The 21,837-nt window shown below is 47.2% G+C and overlaps 1 protein-coding gene across 1 annotated transcript; it reads left to right on the top strand.

Annotated features, from left to right (window-relative positions):
• The first annotated feature begins 10,771 nt into the window (after positions 1-10,771).
• LOC136480034 (pathogenesis-related protein PR-4A-like) lies at positions 10,772-11,239 on the top strand. Its single transcript, XM_066477707.1, has 2 exons — positions 10,772-11,017; positions 11,111-11,239. The coding sequence occupies exons 1-2, from the start codon at positions 10,772-10,774 to the stop codon at positions 11,237-11,239; spliced, it is 375 nt and encodes a 124-aa protein (XP_066333804.1).
• Positions 11,240-21,837: the final 10,598 nt, after the last annotated feature.

Genomic DNA, 21,837 nt, shown 5'->3' with positions numbered 1-21,837 from the left:
AGTTATAGGGTTTGATTCTAACAAATTCCACGAGTTTTAGTGCTCTCACTTGTCTCGCAGGATATTTAATTTTTCACAGAACAAAATTATCTCAAATGGTGAATTGGAGTGCACAATTGCGAATAGCTCATCGAGCTGATCGAAACGGATATATTATTTGCTATATTTGGGGCTCGGAATGAAAAGATATAAATTTCGCAAATAAAAGAAAAACTCCACATCATGAGCCGCGGGATTAATTGGGCCCAATTCAAAATTTGGCCCATAAAAGCCATATGCATTTTAATGAGATATGATAAAAAATTTAGTACCAATGAGGCTAACTAAGAGGGGAAGGGTGCTAGGCGCCCCCATATATAGTAGCCCCTACCCCCACCTTGGAGCCATCTTGGAAAACCCTAATTCATATCTATCATTCAGATCAACACATATTAGAAGGATTAGGTCTAGAACTCTTCAATGTAGTAGATTAGTAGCTCGAGAGTGAGGGTCGAGTTGGGCTCATGCTCAAGTTCTGGATCTAGTCTTAGAGGCTCGGCAAAGCCTTGTATCTTCACTTCTACATCTTGTAAGGCTTACTATCAATTCATTATATTCTTATCTACATGGCTATACTTACTTTGAAAATATATATTGCTTAGTTGAGGTTATCATTACTTTTGTGTACGGGTTCGCAGATCGCTTAGCCTGCTATAGTTTATCGATTGGGCTAAGTAGCCAAGTCTCGTGTAAGCATGATGCTTATACGATGCTCTGCCTATGAGTACACCCTATTCTCTGGTTGTGTGGTAGCAGCAGGTGGTGACAGTCCCATCTATCCTTTGTAGTCCAAGCTGAATTGAACAGGTTCTTAAATTGTAGGACCGTAGTCGCGTTAGTAGAGTTATCTATTGTGGATGTTCTACCGTCTAAGCGGCGTCTCGAAGTGCACAAGAGTAAAAGTTAGTCTTAGCTATAGTTGGGTGTATATATACTTTGACCATGTAATAAGAATATCATAGGAATCTACCTCACCTGTTGTTCTACCGAGTTAGTTTACATTATCTTAGTGATCTATCCCCTGAGTGTCATTATACTTAATTCCTATCATTACCTTTACCCTTTGCTTTAGCTATGCTGGTATGTTGATTAGTATACATTCCTTTGTTATCCAACAAATTTTTACTCCATTGTTTCCCTGTGGTAAAATATAAATAACGATACCTGGAATACTCCCGATAAAATGCTACAATAGTATTTTGTGCGCTTACAGAATCCTTCGTATTCTATTTACACTTATAAATACCAACATCGTCTGTGCCGAGTATATTCAGAACAGGATGGATGTATATGACTAGACATTTAGCTAGAGCGTGTCTGCTTCTAGAAATGGGTCTGTCCGAGTGCTGGAATAAGCACTTGTAAAGGTGGATGTAATTGACCAGACACTTAGGAGCTAATTTGCCGCCATAAGTGAGTCTATCCGTGTGCAACTGTGGGCACTAGAGGTGGGTATATTTGACTAGACGTCTCAAAGAGTAAGAGTATGTACGAGTCTACCTGGGTGGATGTGATGACCAGACGTTTCAAAGAACTAGGTTGTTCTAAGTACGAGTCTATCCGGGTGCAACGACAGGCACCGAGTAAAGGCACTTTTAGTTGACCAAGCGTCTCATCTAGCTTTTAGAGCCCGAAGGACGAGTCAGCCCTCTTCCGCTTCTGCAGCGTGTGCACTAGGATTGTGATTAGAATCCTTATGGTATGTGCAACGTGTGCGAGTCCATCTATCATTACTATGGACCTCGATAGAAAGTAGCGTGAAGCTATGTGTCGGGAGCGACAGTTGAAGGCTGCGGAAGTGGATAATGACGCAGTAGTCGGCATATCCAGTAGTCGGTGGCATAGTAGTTGGAAGACTACAACGCTAGTACATGGGAGCGTAGTAGTCGGAAGGCTACAGACTCAATGTACTAACAACACGGAGTTGTTAAAACAGTGTAGAGAGAAATTGACGAGAACCAACTTTATTAAACTGAAACTTGTACAATTGCAATACTGAATCTACTGCTGCCTCAGGTTAAAAAGGAAAAATAATCTCAAGCATAAAATATGCGCAACTGATAAATGTGCCAAGTGTTGGGAATTGGAACGCCATCTTCTGTGATGAGTTCAAACGAGCCCGGACAGGTAACCTTGGCAACAATAAAAGGACCCTCCTAGGGACTTAGACTTATGCCGCCCAGAAGTATCTTGGATGCGTCATAGGACAAGGTCTCCAACCCGAATTGTGCGTGGCTGAACATTCTTGTCATAATGCCTGCGCACACCTTGCAGACAACAAGCTAACTGAAGTAAGGTTGATTCTCTGATTTCCTCAGCGCTATCAATTTCTACTCGTCGTGTGTCATCTGCCTCGCCTTCATTATATTGCTCAACACTAGGCAAGTTCCAAATAAGATCTACGGGTAAAATTGCTTCAGACCCATAGACCAAAAAGAAAGGTGAGTACCCTATCGCTCTGCTTTGCTGCGTACGAAGCCCCCAGACTACTTTAGGCAACTCATCAATCCATTTGCCACCGTAATCCTTGAGTTCATCATATAACCGGGGCTTTAATCCAGCTAGCAATAGCCCGTTGGCTCTTTCGACCTGTCCATTGGCTTGCGGGTGGGCGACTGATGCATAATCGATTCTGATGCCACAATCACTTGCCCAATTTCTGAATTCCTTAGCTGTGAAGGGGGAACCATTGTCAGTGATGATCCTATTGGGCAGACCAAAGCGGTAGAAGATATTCTACATGAATTGTACAGCTTTGGCGGATAAAAATTGGACCAGGGGCTGATACTCTATCCACTTAGTAAACTTATCGATCGCCACATATATGTACTAAAATCCTCCGAGTGCTCGTTTTAGGGGTCCCACCATGTCTAGCCCCCAGCAAGAGAAAGGCCATGATGTGGGGATGCAGATGAGACTATGCACTGGCACATGAGCCTGCCTAGTGAAGGACTGGCATGGCTTGCAGTGACAAAGTAACTACTCTGCATCTTTAAGAGCTGTAGGACAAAAGTAGCCAGATCGGAAAGCTTTACCGACTAGTGTCTTGGATGCAGCATGATTGCCACAACACCCAGCATGGATTTCATCGAGAATCTCTTTGCCTTTCTCTGCTGAAACGCATTTTAGGAGAACACCAGAAGAAGCACCTCTGCGATATAATCTGTCACCTACTAGGACATAGTTCTTGCTCCATCTTGTAATGTGTTCGGCTTCGACTTTGTCAGATGGCAGCTTTTGTTCCTTGATATAATCAATAAACGGTTGTGTCCAAGATGGGTTAATAATCAAGACTTCACTATCAGGCATTGGAGTGTCTCCTGAGTGATCTGCCTGCTCTTTGATTGATGGATGAGCAAGTTCTTGGACAAAGACACCACTCGATACAGCTGCTCTGTCATAACCCAATTTGGCAAGAACATCAGTTACAACATTGAGATCTCTGACTACATGATGGAACTCTAACCCTTCAAAGTGATTCTCAAGTTTGTGGACTTTAGCACAGTAGGCATCCATGGTTTCCTTGGTACAATCCCAATCCTTATTAACCTGGTTGATAACTACTGAGGAGTCGCCGTAAACAAGGAGGCGTTTGATGCCCAAGGTAACCGCTAAGCGTAAGCCATGGAGGAGAGCTTCATACTTAGCTTCATTATTAGTGGCTGACCAGAGGATCTAAAGGACGTACTTGAGTTGTTCCCCTGATGGTGAGATGAGAAAAACACCTGCACCCGCACCACCAAGCTTTAATGATCCATCAAAGTACATCTTCCAATGTTCTAGGACTGCAATAGGTACAGACTACTAGATCTCCATCCATTCAGCAATGAAATATGCTAGAGCCTGGGACTTCATAGCCTTGCATGGAGAAAAGCTAATATGGAGAGTACCAAGCTCCACAGCCCACTTGGAGATGTGACCTGTTGCATCACGATTGTGCAGTATATCTCCAAGCGGGTAGTCGGTCACCACCACGATCTCTTGTCCATCGAAATAGTTACGAAGCTTGCGTGATGTAATGTGCAAGGCATAAAGTAGTTTATGAACTTGAGGGTACCAGACCTTTGAATCAGAGAGCACTTTGCTGATATAATAAACTGGTCATTGCACCTTGTAAACATGTCCTTCTTCTTCTTGCTCGACTACTATAGCCGTGCTGACCACATGAGTAGTCACCACAATGTAGAGTAGCAGAGGTTCTTGTTTGAGGGGCAGGGTAACAACTGGGGAGCCTGTAAGATAGGCCTTTAACTTCTCAAACGCTTCATTAGCTTCGTCCATCCACTCAAACTTCCTTGACTTCTTGAGTAGCTTGAAAAAGGGAGTCCCTTCTCTCCAAGCCGTGAGATGAACCTATTGAGGGCAGCCATACAACCAGTAAGCTTCTGGACATCTTTGGCAGAGTACGGGGGACCCATGGACGTGATAGCTTTAATCTGCTTCTGAGTAGCTTCAATCCCACGATTACTAACAAGAAATCCGAGTAACTGCCCTGAGGGAACACCGAAGACATAATTAGTCAGATTAAGCTTATTCTTAAAGGTTTGTTCTAAGTCAATGACTAAGGTGGATGGGTCCTTGGATTTGACCACCATGTCATCCACGTAAGCGTCAACATTGTCACCAATCTGATCACCGAGACAAGCTTGAGTAGTGCGCTGATATGTGGCTCAAGTGTTCTTCAATCCAAAAGTCATGGTGGCGTAACAATAAGCCCCAAAAGGGGTAATGAATGTTGTATGAGGCTGGTCTTCTTCCTTGAGAGCAATCTGATGATAGCCTAAATAACAATCAAGAAAGGAGAGTAAAACTGAGCCTATTGTTGCGTCCACAATCTGATCAATGCGGGGTAAACCGAATGGATCCTTCGGACATTGCTTGTTGAGGTCTGTATAATCAACACACATGTGCCACTTGACCAAATTCTTCTTTCGAACCAACATGAGATTAGCCAACCACTCAGGGTGAAGGATTTCTTTGATGAACCCGGCAGCTAATGGCTTGGTGATTTCCTTCTTGATAGCTTCTGTCTTATCTGGTCAGAAATGCCGCAATCTCTGTTTGACCGGTTAAGAACCAGCTTTTAACTCCAATTTGACCGAAGATGGCATTGTAGGATGAATCGAAACTAGTGAAAGGTCCTAATGGCTAGAGGGGAGGTGAATAGCCTAATAAAAATTTCTACAACAACACTTAACCAAATGGTTAGACAATTATGAGGCGAAACGAGTGTTGCGCTAGCCTACTCAAAAATGCAAGCCACCTACCACAATTCTAGTTTAGATAGTGTCAATTCACACAAGAGCAATGACACTACCCTATGATAGTGTGCTCTCAAAGGCTAACTAAAGAGCCACACCAACCAAGCATGCAAGCTCTCACAACTAGCTACACTAAAGAGCTTGTCAACTAGTTTGCGGTAAAGTAAAGAGAGTGATCAAGAGGGTTATACCGCCGTGTAGATGAATGAACCAATCAATCACGAAGATGAATAACAATGATGACCAATCACCTCGGAATCAATTGATGAACACAATGTTTTTTACCGAGGTTCACTTGCTTGCCGGCAAGCTAGTCCTCGTTGTGGCGATTCACTCACTTGGAGGTTCACTCGCCAAACCCTCAATAGGGTGTCGCACAACCAACACAAGATGAGGATCACACAAGCCACAAGCAATTTACTAGAGTACCTTTTGGCGCTCCGCCGGGGAAAGGTCAAGAACCCCTCACAATCACCACGATCGGAGTCGGAGACAATCACCTCATCCACTCAACGATCCTTGCTGCTCCAAGCCGTCTAGGTGGCGGCAACCACCAAGAGTAACAAGAGAAATCCGCAGCGAAACACAATCACCAAGTGCCTCTAGATGCAATCACTCAAGCAATGCACTTGGATTCACTCCCAATCTCACTATGATGATGAATCAATGATGTAGATGAGTGGGAGGGCTTTGGCTAAGCTCACAAGTATGCTATGTCAATAGAAATGGCCAAGAGTGTGAGCTTGAGCCGGCCATGGGGCTATAAATAGAGCCCCAATCAAATAGAGCCGTTATACCCCTTCACTGGGCAAAACGCGTTCTGACCGGACGCTCCGGTCAGACTGACCGGACGCTGGCTCTCAGCGTCCGGTCGCTCGATGTCAGCCACGTGTCCAGACTCAACGGTCATCAGCCTCGACTGGACGCTGCTCCTTCGAACTGACCGGACGCTGAAGCCCCTGCGTCCGGTCGTTTACAGTAAGCTCCCGAGCATGACCGGACACGTCCGATAAAACTGACCAGACGCTGAAGCCCCAGCGTCCGGTCGTTTCCAGTAAGCTCCCCGAGGCATGTTTTTTCGACCGGACGCGTCCGGTCCACCTTGACCGGACGCAGCCAGCGTCCGGTGCTCAACCCTAGCCACTGTGCCGTCTGACAGCTCGACCGGACGCAGCCCTTCAGCGTCCGGTCGCTGAGTGACCCAGCGTCCGGTCAGTAGACCGACGCCAGCATCATTTCGATCAACTCCATTTCAACTCTTACTTCTTCACCCTTGCTCAAATGTGCCAATCACCAAGAATTTTGCATCCGGCGCAATAGAAAATAGACATTTCATTTTCCCGAAAGCGCCGAATCCCGCCTCGCAAGCTCGGCGGGAGGGAGAGAGGGACCCAAACCCATCTCAACCCTACAACCACCTTGTGCACATGTGTTAGCATATTTTCACAAATATTATCAAGGGTGTTAGCACTCCACTAGATCCAAAATGCATATGCAATGAGTTAGAGCATCTAGTGGCACTTTGATAACCGCATTCCGATACGAGTTTCACCCCTCTTAATAGTACGGCTATCAAACCTAAATGTGATCACACTCTCTAAGTGTCTTGATCACCAAAACAAAGTAGCTCCTACAAGTTATACTTTTGCCTTGAGCTTTTTGTTTCTCTCTTTCTTCTCTTCAAGTTTAAGCCCTTGATCATCTCCATGCTATCACCATTGTCATGTTATGATCTTCATTTGCTTCTCTACTTGAAGTGTGCTACCTATCTCATGATCACTTGATGAACTAGGTTAGCACTTAGGGTTTCATCAATTCACCAAAACCAAACTAGAGCTTTCAACTAGCAACTTCAAACTTGATGAATTCTATCCTGAAATTGGCGGGGGTGCCAAATGTAACCGGAAGAGTAATCTGCCCAAGAGGCATAGCCGCCTTTCCGGGTACTATACCGTAGAAGGGGACATCAGTCGGAGTAAGGAGATCCATGGAGTCGAGGCCCATCTTCTTCAACGTATCATCAAAGATGACGTTCACACCCACGCCACCGTCGATGAGTACCTTGGTTAGCCAATATCCAGCTACAGTAGGATCTAAACCAGAGTATAGTGGCCAGCGTTGGAGTAGCTGGTCCATTGATCATCCCGAGTGAAGTGAATCGGGTACTCGGACCAGGGCAGGTACTTTGGAGTGGAGGGCTCTGCTGTAACGATTTGACGCAGAGTAAGCTTCTTCTGTGACTTAGATGCAGCTGCAGTCACTCCACCAAATATGACAGCAATGATCCCCATAGGATGTTGAAAATTGTTGCCACCGCCTTGATCATCCTGATCCTTGTTATTCTTGTCTCTGTTAAAATTCTTATCTTGCTTGGCCTTGCCCTTATCTGCTTTAGAGGAAAGACCACGCTTTTTGAGCTGATTGCATTGAGCGGCGGTATGACTACCGTCTGGATGGAACGGACACTGCATATGAAGGAGATCTTTGAATGTTTGAGGTCTGCTATCCTGATTAGGAGGATGCATAGAGCCATAGAGGCAACAGTATTGTCAGCACCCCGCTTCTGGCCCGATTGCTGTCGAGGCGGGTAACCTTGTTGTGTACCCTGACGATTCTGCTGCCCCTTCTGAGGACTCTGTTGATTATTATTGCGATTAGATTGGCGACCAGGGAATCGATCGCGTGTACGCTCCTCAGAATTGATTAGGTTCTGGACGTGACGGCGGAAGTCATCAATATTCCGCAGCCAATTCCTGCAGAAGTCCTGGTACAGCCAACATTCCAAAATTCCATCTAAGAAGAATTCAATCACATCGTAGTCGGAGACATCAGAGATAGTTGAACGCTTCTCTGGAAAAACGCCGATAATACTCTCGGAGCGACTCGTTGGGTTTTTGCTTGCAATTCCCGAGCTCATTCCGAGTACTCGGGCGAGTAAGTACTCCTACAAAATTTTCCGCAAACATGGTCTTGAGATCTTCCCAGCTATCTATTGACCCAGGACGGAGTTTATTGAACCACTGTAGCGGAACTGTCTCGAGTGCCATTGGAAAGAATAGAGCTTTGACATCATCGTTCCCTCCTGCCAGATCACAAGCTGTAGAGTACACACGTAACCATTGCCATGCCTCTGTTTTTCCATCATACTTGGAGTAATTAGAGGGTTTAAACTTGTGAGGAAGCTGGACCGATTTGAGCCTATCAGAGAAACAAGCAAAGCCATCAATGACAGGACCACCCCTGTAAGCAGACTCTGCACCACGCTCCCTGTTGCTTAGACGATTGCGGAGATCACCCAGACGGAGGTGAGGGTTGTTGTGGCTACCCCGCTGGCTTTGATTGACTTGGCTCCCATGCTGCTGAGATGCAGGATGGCCTTGATTTGGCATGGCAGGATTCGGTCCGATTGGGATATGCATAGAAGCTGCAGTGCGCCCATTAAGCTGTAAGAGAGCGGATTGCAGAAAAACTTTGAGCCTTTCATCGTCTAGATTTGGATTAGATTTGGCAGCAAGAGCATTTTCCACAGCCAGGATATTCTGATATGGAGTGGTATAGACGTTGTGGCCTACGACTTGGATAAACTCTGGTTCCAGGTTGCGTGAGACTCCCTGACGAGCCCATTCACGATCTTGATTGACATTATGCTGGGACTGAGCGTTTGCGACATGATCTCGCTCGGACTCATCCTGCAGACGTTGTCGAGCAAGTTCATCTTCATAATCCTTCAGAGCAGCATCATAGCGCCGCATAGCCTCCTTGCGATGCTCTACACGGTGCTTACAGGCTACTCTAGCTTTGTTCTTCTTCAGGTATGCTGCCTTGTCTTGATCAGATTCTCCGGGTACTTCTGGATCTTCATCTGAGACTTCACTCGGAGTTTCATCATCTGGGTGGACATCGGGCCTCTGGGGTGGTTGCAAAGGTTGACGCATCATAAAGAGCTCTCGGCTATGAGAATAGCAGAGTGTTGTCTGTTCCAGATTCAGCTGTATCAGCACTGCAGATAATCTCAGTACTCCCCTGATCCTCAAAGGCGGGCAGTGAAGTGCCAACCTAGAACGGAAGCTGAGACAGGGTACTGACCACCCGGGAAGGAGACATGATCCGAAGCGGCCAGTGCACAATATTGCCTTCAGACGTGGATGTGAACACCAGGCCCTGTTGTGCACCACCCAAGGGAATCTGTTGGCCATGTGGAGACGACATGCCTGATCCTGACTCCTGATAGATGGAAGCTGAATTGTGTAACTCGTAGGGGAGTCGAGGTAGGACACCAGTCACCGAGTCCGAGTAGGACTTGAACTCGTCAGAACAGATCTTTGTAGAATCGAAAATTGAAAAATCATGAATTTTCTTGGCGAGATCCTCCAGCGCATCCTCAGATTGAACTGGCAGAGCTTGATCATCCTGAATCTTCATGATATGGGCTTGAGCTTGCCTTCGTCATCAGCCATGCAGACCCAAGCGCCAAAGATGAACTCGGAACCCGGCGAGAAACTCATGTTGATGTCGAGGTCCGTCGAGCTCTCGATCGTAAAATCGCCGAAAGCCCCTACCTGGCGCGCCAGCTGTCGGTGTCTGTTGACCGGCAACTCATCATGGGGTTACCCGAGACGATTATTCGGGGGGCTTCGGTGTATGCAGAACTCAGCGGAAAACATGAAGACGAACGATTTTTATACTGGTTCAGGCCCTCGTAATCGAGTAATGGCCTTTACGTCTAGTTCGGCGTGAGCCTTTGTGTTGGATTGTATGATTGAGTTGATGTAGAAGGGTTCCGCCTGCCTCTCTTTATATAGGTCAGAGGCAGGATGATTGTTCTAGTCCTAGTTGATTACATTTGGAGCGTCCTAGTTCTATTGCAAAGACTACTTTCCCTAAATGTTGGTCTAGGTCGGTTCTTGAATATTTGGAGATCACGCCACCTTGTTCTATGTCTTCAAGCAAACCTTGGCCCGGCCCAGAAAACCTCCGAGTAGTCGGTCCAAGAAGAAACACATAGGATCCTGGTCCATCAGACACTATGTACATATAGGTACAGCAGTCTTCAAGCCTTTTATGCTCATCAGTTGCAAATTAAATACCTACATATGGAAGCGAACCATCAACCTCATCGCATATAAGTCATATTAACTGACGTAGTAATAAGGCATAGATTGTGTAACCATGCATGTTCTAGTTCTTGTCGCATGAACATCTTACCAGGTCAAGACGATGAAAACAAGAGTCCATTTGGGACATATCACAGCTTAAATACGGCTACTAGGCACCAGCTTAGTCATCGCTTTTCTGTTTGCACTTGAAGCTAGCGTAGCCATCAACAGCTATAAATATGGCCCTATAGAACCAATGCATGCACACATCTCTACTGAGCAAATTATTTACAGAACAATAGTACTAGTCCGAGACTCCGAGTATATAGAGAGAACAATATAATGGCAGTCTCAAGGGTGTCACTCCTCTTTCTCATGGCGTCGGCCATGTTCGTCCTGGTTGCTTTTGATGGGGCGAAGGCGCAGGAAGCACAGGGTGTGTTTGCGACGTACAACCTGTACAACCCACAGAGCATAAACTGGGACATGCGTAAGGCGAGCACGTTCTGCGCTACATGGGATGCCGACATGCCGCTGACGTGGCGGCAGCGTTATGGCTGGACGGCATTCTGTGGCCCTGCCGGTGAACATGGCCAGCCCTCATGTGGCCGCTGCCTCGAGGTGCGAATGCATGCACTCTTCTCTCTCTTGTGGGTCTGTCTGTCTCTTCTTCTCTCGCACTCGCAACATAATCGACAATGGTTTCTTGAGCAGGTGACGAACAGGGCGACAGGGACGAGCACGGTGGCCAGGGTGGTGGACCAGTGCGACAATGGCGGGCTCGACCTGGACATCTCGGTGTTCAACCAAATTGACACTGATGGAGGTGGCACGGCGACGTAGATAAGTCTCGATCTTCCAATAGTTATGATAGCGTCGATTGGTGGAGACTCGACGTTCACGATCTAGGCTTCGAACCAAGACTGATTTGGACCCTCGCAACCGTTACACCACTGCTCCGTTGGTTATCAACCACGCGAATACGATTGACCTCGCCGAGAAGGCTTTCCTGCAAGCGAATCGAGAACACAAGTAAGAACGGGATGAACGTAATCTGAAATTGCAAATAAATATGAGGTTTATGATAACGAAAAGAAGTTCAAGTCTTTATTCGAAAGGACTAATCGCCACATGCGAACAAGATCAAGAACAGAGGCCCTGATTCACAGCAAGCGACCTTGGCGGCACAGTTACAGCAAAACGACGTTTGTTTCACGAGTAAATCAAGAACTCAACAAAACCCAAACCCTAAGGAGAGCGACCGCTGCTAATTATAGTGCCCCGGACGTCACCCCCCTGGACGCGCCCCTAATGAGCCCAAACAAGATACACGGTCCAACGGACCAAAAGACGGTGTCACAGCACCCTGACAGATTCTGGACGCTAACTTGTTTCGACGATTCCCGTTGATTCCGAAGGGCTTTTGACGTGAGACCACTTGCATTGGCTTCCTTATCTAATTAGCTTTCCATTCATATGTGAATCGTCGAAAACAGAGCCCGGACACGCCCGTGTGATCAGTTTTATGACAGACTGGTCCTGTAACCCGAGATTGGCTCGAACTTGATTTGGGCCTCCACCTTGGTGACTCGAACCGGATGAGTTTCGGACCTCCTTCTCGGTTAGGACACCCTCGCTGATCTCCGCGTCCTCTATCTCCAAGCATGGTCGTATGCACGGAGCTTATGTCTTTATCACATGGCCACCGGCCACCTTTCTGTTGACTACAATTTCATTGATTGCCAAGATTAGAAAACAATCCATTCTCGATCGGATGGCAGCACAACACATCACTTATATATACACACGTATATATATGATGGGCATGTTAATTATCGACCAGCTGCTGAATAAATCTAGAGAAACAAGCCAGTGTAACAATAAAAGTACACGGAATTAATGCAAGAGAACGTTATATTAATCCAGTGTAACCTATGAGATGAGAGGAATTGATAGCTGGGTGTATTTTCAACACATAGAGTACGAATGAATATACTGGTGCTCTTGAATACGCAAAAAATTTACGTATTATTATAATTAAATAGAAGGCTGTAATGTAACCATACAAGTCACACGGTTGTTGCAAGCATCCTAGACGGTCTACAGTGATAGCCGGAGCTGCTAGACCGTACTAGCATAGGAGTTCAGGTTTAAATATTATACAAATGGTATATAACCAAAGTATGTGTAGCGATGCAACTTAAGAGGTGGCCCTGCATCTCCGCTGTTGTCTACGCGATCCTTTCTCGACGTCGTTCAAGAGCGCGTCCAATGCTCCGATGTTGGAAGCGGTCAACTTGTCGTCAAAGAGTTCGTCATATTCCTTCCGTTCCGAGGTGCTTGGCGTTGAAAGACCCGTAGCGAAGCCCATACACTGTATGACAAGGACCTCACCTCGCTTGGAAACGTATTCAGAAGAGGCTCTAAACTTTGAGCCACTTGCTCCGCTTTAGGAGTGTCGGCTTAGAAGGTGACAGCTGCTTGGGAGGCTGACGAATTAGAGGGGAGTTGCCTTTCTTCAACACTCGCTTTGTGAAGCTCCTAAGGTAGTATGCAACGGAGTTGTCACTATCCTCGGCCGAAGCGTCGTCCCATGGCGGCATACTGAGCAGGCCATCGTTCACCATGGGCACAGTCCAGCCAACACCTAGTGGATAGGCCGCCTCGTCCTCAGTAGATGCTTGAGCTCCCGACTTGGTGGTCTATGCCACTTGTGTTGGCTTGACCTGTCGCTGCCCCTGCTCAGGCAACAACAAGGTTGAGACCGTTGCCACCTGAGCGGGGCATGAGGGGACAACACACATCATCGGAGAAGCGCTAGGGCGATCGTCGTGTTGATGCCCGATCACGGTTCGGCTGACAACGAGCGAGGCTGCAAACTCCTCTAGCATCGCGTCCTCCGAGACGTCACAAGCGGCATGTGTGGTGTCCTAGACCCACGTGGCATGCCCTGTGCTCGCGCACAGCACATATCAGCGGACCTGGCTTTGGGAGCCACTATGCGGCAGCACGAGTAGCGATGGCATTGATGGAGTCTTCAGGCGCCCCCGTGCTGATTTCCCTCGCCGGCTTACTCCAGTGCCGCCAGCGTCGGCGTCGACAAATATCCTCGACGCCCCCACCCTACGTGCCCCATCCGAGCTCGGTGGACCGCTGTGGGACACGTGCTGGTATGCCGGTGGGCGATCACCATGTGCAGAGTGCCACGGCCTTTCACCACCCTTTGTCGTCATTGTCATAGCAGACCTAGGCTGCCTACAGTCCCTGGCGAGGTGGCAAAAGCCAAGGCAGCGCAGCAACGCCGTGGTAACCAACAAGTCGCCACTCGGTGCAACTAAGAAAAGCAATTGAAGCATTTGTTGCGAAGCTCTGCAAGAATCTTCTGAGGCTGCGGGTGCTACTTTGGGCCCTAGCAAGGATCAACCAAGGCGCCTACAGGTTATATGTCTTCGGCCAAGGGAGGATCTCCCGCCACCCATCGGCATTGGGGTCGGAGACCCGTCTTTGATGAGATGTGATGTGAGGGCCGAAGTGCTAGTGGGTAGGGATGCAGGCATCCATGGCGCCCCACTGCCCCTGCGGACATTGTCTGCCCGAGCAGGCAGGCCGCACTCCAGTTGGGGCCATAGCCAGCTACGCTTCCGCCACCTTCGCCCAGGCCCCTGTCAACTTGCGTCTACCCACCAAACCCTGAAACAATGATTGAGCGAGGCTGGGCGCATGTGGGGGACACCATGGACGACTTTAGCGGACAACGAATGACATCTAGGTAGGGTGTTGAGGAGCGATCGTCGTCGGATCCCTCGAGGCTGATTGCATCAGCCCACTGATGATGCTTAGAGTGCCCCCCCCCAACACACACACATTGAGGAGCCAAGGTAATATGGGGCCACGCTCGGTGAGAGGGTGAAGGAATTAGGGGTGGCCGTCGGCGCTATTATGGCCTCTAGCGGGCTTGGGGTAGGGGAGTCCACGGACCCGGAAGGCCCAAACTTGGGTCCCCGCGACGCAGGAAGAGGCGAGGCCTTGATGGAGGGGACAGAGGATGCCACGGCCCACAGGGGACGTCAGATGCGAGGACAACGAGGGGCCTAACTCGGCTGATGGTGTTGGAGGCTCCCAACCTCAGGCGCGCAGGGAGGCTCATGCTCCTCTATCCTCGCCTTCCTCTACATCAGTGTGCTAGAGATGGACGACGGCAGCGGCTGCATCCCAGAGCAGCAGTGAAGGCGGAGGCGGCGCCATAGGTTGTGGCGGAGTGTCAGCCATTGCCGCTGGATCTGGCGGCGCGGCAGGCAGCGGCAGCCACGGCCAGGCCGAGAGCTGACCATCTGCGACCGGCTGAGGTGGGGAGGTGCATGGGGGAGGAGGAGAGAGTGGTAGAGAGAAGGTGAGGGGTGCCGGCGGAGACGTCCATGGTCACGAAGGCAGGACCCTAGCGGGCTGCCTGGGCCGAGCAAGGGCGCATCACGTTGAAGGCTACCTTTGTAAATTGATTTAGAATCCAAACTCTATACTAATGCTCTAAACTATGACGATTGTATAGTAGTAGTCCATTAATTACTCGATGTTCATCTGCTGGGCAATCTACTGGAATATAGGACCTTGAGCACGGCAATTAAATCAAAATAGGAAACATTGTGTGTTGACTGCACCATCCGCAGAAGTTATAAATAGTCAAATCAACTAATATAAAGCAACAAGGCAAACATCAGAATAACTAATTAAGCAGTAATACAATGTTAGGAGCCAGAAATCAGTTTATATACTACCAAATACCTAAATTTATCACTGTAATAATATGGCAAGGGCAATGGTTAACAAGCATCTCATACTAAGCCAACATAAAGCAACAAAAAAAGATGACACTGATTGTTGATGGGACATTATTTTCTCATTTCTGATAGAGCTAAAGGTAATGGATATGCCGATCAGAGTAAACCTAGGCTATCAAGGGAATGGCGCCTAAGCCTAGGCTATCAAGGGAAGCACATGGTTGATTGTGTGTGTGATGTGTGCGCGTGCGTATGCGTGTGCGCGTGCGCATGAGTGTATGTGTATGTGTCTGTGTGTGTGTGTGAGAGAGAGAGAGAGAGAGACTATTTTTGAGTTCTGACCAAGGTGTTAGGCGTGTAGGTTCAAGTGTTGTCATCATTCGGACCGGTGGGGCGTAGAGAACTTGTATATGTTGGACATTAAGTAGTAAAACCTAAACTATCTCATCTTCCTCCTTCTATCCATGCTCGAGGAGACACCACTATTCTTACCTCACTGTGGCCTCTTGACAATAACATGACTTATACTCCCCCTAAACATAGGGTTGGCTAAGTTGTAAAACATATGGACTCTATCCTAGAAGGAAAGAAGAAGGAATCCTAATCCTAGTCTGTTTGGCTAAGCCTAGCTCAGTTGATTAGGTTCCTTGTGGTGGAACCTGCCCACCCGGATTCAAGTCCTTGACTTGGCACAGGTGCTCGCATTTTCCTGGATTTATTCCAGGATTTAATGGCATCATGCTTTCAGTGGTAGACGACTTTCCCGTCGACAGCGAGGCACCTATGGTGACTTCGTCAATCTCGAGATGTGCCGATACAGTCTTTCGAAGGTGCTCATAGGGGTAGGGTTTGCGTATGTGTGTTCATAGGGGTGAGTGTGCGTGCGTGTTGAGCATCTGTGTTTGTGCTTGTGTAATTCGCAAAAAAAATCATAGTCCATTTGTATTTGGGTTCTTACCAAACTCTTAGCAGGACTATATATACATGAGATCGAGTATCAATATTCAGATTCAGAGAAATAAAGAATAGTCTCCGTACCTGTTGTATCTATGTATTCTACTTTCATCTACTATACGTTGATCATGAGAGACGGAGAGGAACAAGTCCTAACTGCTGGTGACATGACAACTCATAATCAAGGGGTATTTTCACCGATGTCGTACACAAGGCATTTACCACAACTTACTGGGATTCTATTTTAACTAACTAGAAACCAATCAGCAAATCCTTGTTTCCCATATTGTTCAAAAATTAAATCTCATTGCAAAATGTTTCCGTTTAATTAATTGTCTAACCAGCACCGTACCAGAAAAAAATACAATTATGGCCACACCGCTAGAATTACATTAGGGAGAATTATGTATTTGACACTGAAATAAATCAGTCTTCCATATTTGACACTAAAAATTTTGAACTTTCTTATTTGACACCAAGTTAAAATTTTCTTCCCTAGATAGCACTGCCGTCCATTTGGGCTAGTAACGGCGTCAAGTGGCTGGTAAAATGACATGAATGCCCTTCTTTGTAGCAGAAATACAAGATGCCAAATAAGAAAATAATAGATGGACAGGTTGTCAAATAAGAAAATTATAGATGGTAGGGCCCGGGAGCGTGCCCTCGTGTTGCGGGGTGGCGTCGGCTCCGCCACGCCGCGGGCTGACCGGAGCGTCGGCCCCGCCGCCGCGACCGCGCCACGGCCTGGCTCCGCCGGGTGAGGTCGCCCCACCAGAGGGCACGCGCAGCTGGTGCTGGGCGTTGCCGGCCGCAACATCCTCTGCTCCGTCATCCTCTCCTCCTCATTCCATCAATCTAGGGTTTGGTGTTTTTTTCGGGGAAAGGTCACGGACTCATGCGAGACAGGAGCGCTCGGCCGCTCGGGAAGTCCAGGGAGAAATGGGATGAGGGTACGTTGGTCATGCTAAGAAAAAACTGACACGGTGAAAATAGTCAACTAACAGATGAATGGATGAAATGGACAGTAGTGCCATATAGGGAAGAAATTTTTAACTTTGTGCCAGATAAGAAAGTTCAAATTTTTAAGTGCCAAATACAAAAGACTGATTTGTTTCAGTGCCAAATACATAATTCTCTCATTACATTATTCTTGCAACCGAGATATATAGTCCAGACCAAAATGTTGGAACCACACGCATCCTTGGCGGTCACAACCACATGCATATTTCTATTGATAGTGACCAGCTGCACTCATTCACCTGTTGGCTGTAGGTTGTTGGAGGCCGAAATGTTTTGATTTCCTTATAACTTAGTAATAAAAGCCAAAAGGTACAAAACAATGTTTTAGTTGTCTCTTATAAAAAAAAGCTTTTGTTTTCATGTGAAGCTCACAAGATACATAACAAAAGACAAAGGATATCCGAGTCTTTTTGCCACAAAAATCAGACAACAAAAAATGCACGTCCACGCATGTACAATTAACTTGTGACAGGACAATGACAAGGAAAAATAACTGGTTTCATTGAGCCGTTAAGAAAGACCCGACCGTCTCAAAAACCAACGGTAAGATGTGACACGGAGAGATCGTGTGTTTTATCCTCTGCATGTTAAGTCTTCTGCGTGTTAATCGATGTTAAATGAGGTACTCCCTCCGTTCCCAATTATAAGACATTTTTACTTTTCTAAATACGTTACATTTGTTATGCATATAGATATACACTATGTCTAGATACATAGTAAAAATAATATATCTAAAAAAAGTTAAAACGTCTTATAAATTCGAACAGATTTAGTAGTTAGCTTAGAATGCTCGCCTCTCTGCATGGTAAGTCCTCCGCATCAAAAAATGTATGACCTTCTAATTTAACCGCATCTATTGATGTAGCATTAGGCGGCACTTATTTGTGCTCGCCTCCGTTAATCAATAGCCCTATCTTCCAAAATCGTTTTTGTGACAGTGGATCCTTCTTTACTTATGTTTCTTTGCAGTTCCTGTTCCGCTGTTCGAGGAGCTTTACGTCGGTTACATATCTCGCCGTTTCTATTTGAGTCCCTTCGTCCTTGTCCTCGCACTATTCTAGATGTGCAAATGTCTAAGTCCACCCAACCAATAGGATATGTACTCTTATTTTATTAAAGTAGTTCTGTTGTTTATTTCGCGCTTTCCAAATTACGTATCCAAAAGAATTCAACGATTAAATTTGGGATCACTTTAGTTTCTGTTGATCGCACTGCACCTTTATTTTTTTCGAATTACACAGTACAACGTAGAAATTCACAACGCAAGTACACTTACCTCTATGAATGTAGGCACACAAAACGTACCCCTATGAGATCCTCAAGGTTGACGAAGGTATTACACAGTACAACACAGAAACTCACAACGCACGCACATTTACCCTTATGAACGTAGGCATGCAAAACCTACCCTAATGAGATCCTCATGGTTGACGAAGTCACCAGAGGCGTCTCGTTGTTGATGGGAACATCACCTATACCACTGAAAGCACAACGCTATTAAATCCTTAAAAATTTGCTCCCACAGGGGATCAAACTCAGGACATGAGGTATTACTAAGACTCTTATAACCACCGGTCTATAGGCTCTTTCGCGATCGCTGCACCTTATTTGAATCAGAAACCTTGATAACAAATCCCTCTTTCTCTCTTATTGTCCACAAATTATATCTCAATTCTCAATGCATAATGTCTCCTTCTAATTAATTGTTATTGTCACCATCCTAGAAAAAATAATACAATTGTGGCGCCTACACCGTTAGAAGTGCACTATTTTTGGTACCGAGATAGGCAGACCAAAATGTTGGAACCATACGCATCATTGGCAGTCACAACCACATGCAATGCAGTTGGCACATCATATTTCTATTGACAGTGACTGTAGGCAGAAAGTACAAAACAATGCTTATGTTGTCTCTTATATCCGATTCTTTTAAGACAAAGAAGCTTTAGTTTTCTTGTGAAGCTTTAGTTTTCTTGTGAAGCTCACAAGATGCATAACGTTAAGACAAATAATATCCGATTCTTTTGCCCAAAAAAAACTTGACAACAAAAATGCACGTCCACACATGAATAGTTAACTTGTGACACCAGACAATGACAAGGAAGAAGAACCTAATTTTTTACTATTTGACCCTTTTTCGAAGAAAAATTACGTTTGGCCCCTTAGGAGATTTCAATTCATCTTTGGACCCTGAGGGTCGGCGTCATGAGTCCTGGCGCCGAGGTAACATGTCTCGGTGCCATAGATCTTGACGCCGAGGTGCCTGGCCGTGCACTGCAGAGAATCCAAGTGACGTTGACATAGCCGATACCTCGGCGCCAGAATACATGGCGCCGACACCGAGCTCGGCGCCGTAGATCTTGGCGCCGAGCTCAGCGCCACGGATCTTGGCGCCGACCTGTTGGGTGCGGAAGACACGGCCGCGAGGCGGACTGCGGCGTGTGGCTGCTGCATGTGCCCCCTCCCTCGGGACGCGTGGTTGGGTTCGCAAGGTAAGATGTCCTCGCACTGTGAGTCTGTGATGGGCTGGCTTTCAGCTGTTTGGCGCCGCGCCGCGAGGTTGAGCGCGACGTGACGTGACGGAGCGGCGCGCGCTGTGGGTTATCGTTCGGTGCGGAGCACCACAAGGAAATTGCAATTGCAATTTTGCTTGCAAGCAGTAATGAGCCACATTTTTTTTTCTAAAAGGTCACCTCGCGTGGGGCGGTGGGTCCTCCTCCCCAACACGATTTGAGCGCAGTGCAGTGCGTGTAGTGCAGTGTTTGCCGGGCTCCCGTCTCCGAGACGAGGCCTGCAGCGCACTGTGCGTCGTGGGCCTAGTTCTCACATCTCCGGTCAGATCCCATCCGCAAAGCGTGAAAAGAAAGGAGGCGCCTTAGCGCAATGAAATCGACAGCAGCAGCAGGCGCCTCCTCCGCCTCTCCTGGCGCCACCGACAGCAGCAGCAGCCCCTTGACTACTGCATCTACTGTATCTACTGCATGATTTGACAACAGGGCTAGGTGTACACGATGCTACTGCTCAACAGCTGCTGAAAATGAAATGACCGATGCTGCAAAGGTGAAGGTGAAGTGAAGGGAGACTACTGTAGTGTGGTGTGTAGGAGCAGGCGTTGCCAATCAGACAGAGCAGCTACAGCCTCATCGGCTGGGCTTATTCGCTCGTAAACGATCGTAAATTTCCAGCCAGAACAGTATTTTTCTCTCGCACCAAACCAGCCAGCAGTACTTTTTCACGATCCAGCAACGAATAAACCCAGCCAAATGAACAGGCCGATACAGGTAGTGAGTGATGAAGCAATGCTACTGCACATACAAATACAGTACTGTGCGAACCAATAATCGATCTGTTTATTCTGATCAGCCACACCCACACCACATGACAGGATCGTGTTTGCCATCAAGACGGACGCACGATCGATGACCGGCGAGTATTGCTCATGCAGGTGCCTTGTAGTACGTCAAGAGGACTTATGGCTACTGATGAACCAACACCAAGTGTCGTGCCGGAGCGGCCGCTGCATTGCACTGCACATCCATCTCTCTCGCATCGCATGCAAGTGATTGATCGAGCAACACATGCGGTTGTTGTTTTTTCTTTCTCTCTTTTTGATAACAGGTTAGTTACTGATACAGTAGATGCAGTAGTATCCTCCCTCACCAACAAATTGATCGGCAGGTGGTGGTGTGGGATAGATGCAGTAGATGCAGTAGTATTTGCAGGCTAATGAAGGCGGGCGGGCATCTACTGCAGTACGAGGGCAGGCATCAGTGTGCAAACACCACTTGTGCCATTGCATGGGTACCTGAATTTAAGTATGCCATACAGGACGTGGTGCTCCTCGCCGAACGATAACCCACAGCGCGCGCCGCTCCATCACGTCACGTCGCGTCGCGCTCAGCCTTGCGGCGCGGCGCCAAACAACTAAAAGCCAGCCCGTCACAGACTCGGTCGCTCCTAAAATTCATGTCACATCGAATGTTTAGGTATTAATAAAGAGCATTAAATATAGATTAATTACAAAACCAATTACATAGATGGAGGCTAATTTGCGAGACGATTTTTTTAAGCCTAATTAATCTGTCATTAGCACATGTTTACTGTAGCATCACGTTGTCAAATCATAGACTAGTTAGGCTTAAAAGATTCATCTCGCAAATTAGTCGCAAGTTGTATAATTAGTTTATATTTAATACTCCATGCATGTGTCTAAATATTCGATGTGACAGGAATTTTAGGTGGCCATGTAGAAACCAAACAACCCCTCACAGTGCGAGGACGGCTTACGCTGCGAACCCAGCCACGCGTCCCGAGGGAGGGGGCGCATGCAGCAGCCGCAGTCCGCCTCGTGGCCGTGTCTTCCGCACCCAACAGGTCGGCGCCGAGATCTCCGGCGCCGAGCTTGGCGCCATGTATTCTGATGCCGAGCTCGACCACGTCAACGCCACCTAGGATTCTCTGCAGTGCACGGCTAGGCACCTCGGCGTCAAGATCTGTGGCGCCGAGACGTGTTACCTCGGTGTCAGGACTCATGGTGCCGACTCCCAGGGTGTAAAGATGAGTTTATGTTTTCTAGGGAGCCAAACGTAAATTTTCTTCGAAAAAAGAGCCAAATAGTAAAAAATTAGGGAAAAGAACAGGTTGCATTGAGCCGTTCAGAAGGATCCGACCGTCTCAAAAAGCAACGGTAAG

This window comes from Miscanthus floridulus, chromosome 9 (assembly GCF_019320115.1).
Source record: "Miscanthus floridulus cultivar M001 chromosome 9, ASM1932011v1, whole genome shotgun sequence".
NCBI classification, from domain to species: Eukaryota; Viridiplantae; Streptophyta; class Magnoliopsida; order Poales; family Poaceae; genus Miscanthus; species Miscanthus floridulus.
This window is presented reverse-complemented; position numbering and strand designations above follow the sequence as displayed.

Excerpts from the sequence above, each read along its gene's own strand:
- LOC136480034 (XM_066477707.1), top strand. The coding sequence starts at position 10,772 with ATGGCGTCGGCCATGTTCGTCCTGGTTGCTTTTGATGGGGCGAAGGCG. Across the intron at positions 11,018-11,110 it reads CATGTGGCCGCTGCCTCGAG|GTGACGAACAGGGCGACAGG; the intron begins GTGCGAATGCAT and ends TTTCTTGAGCAG.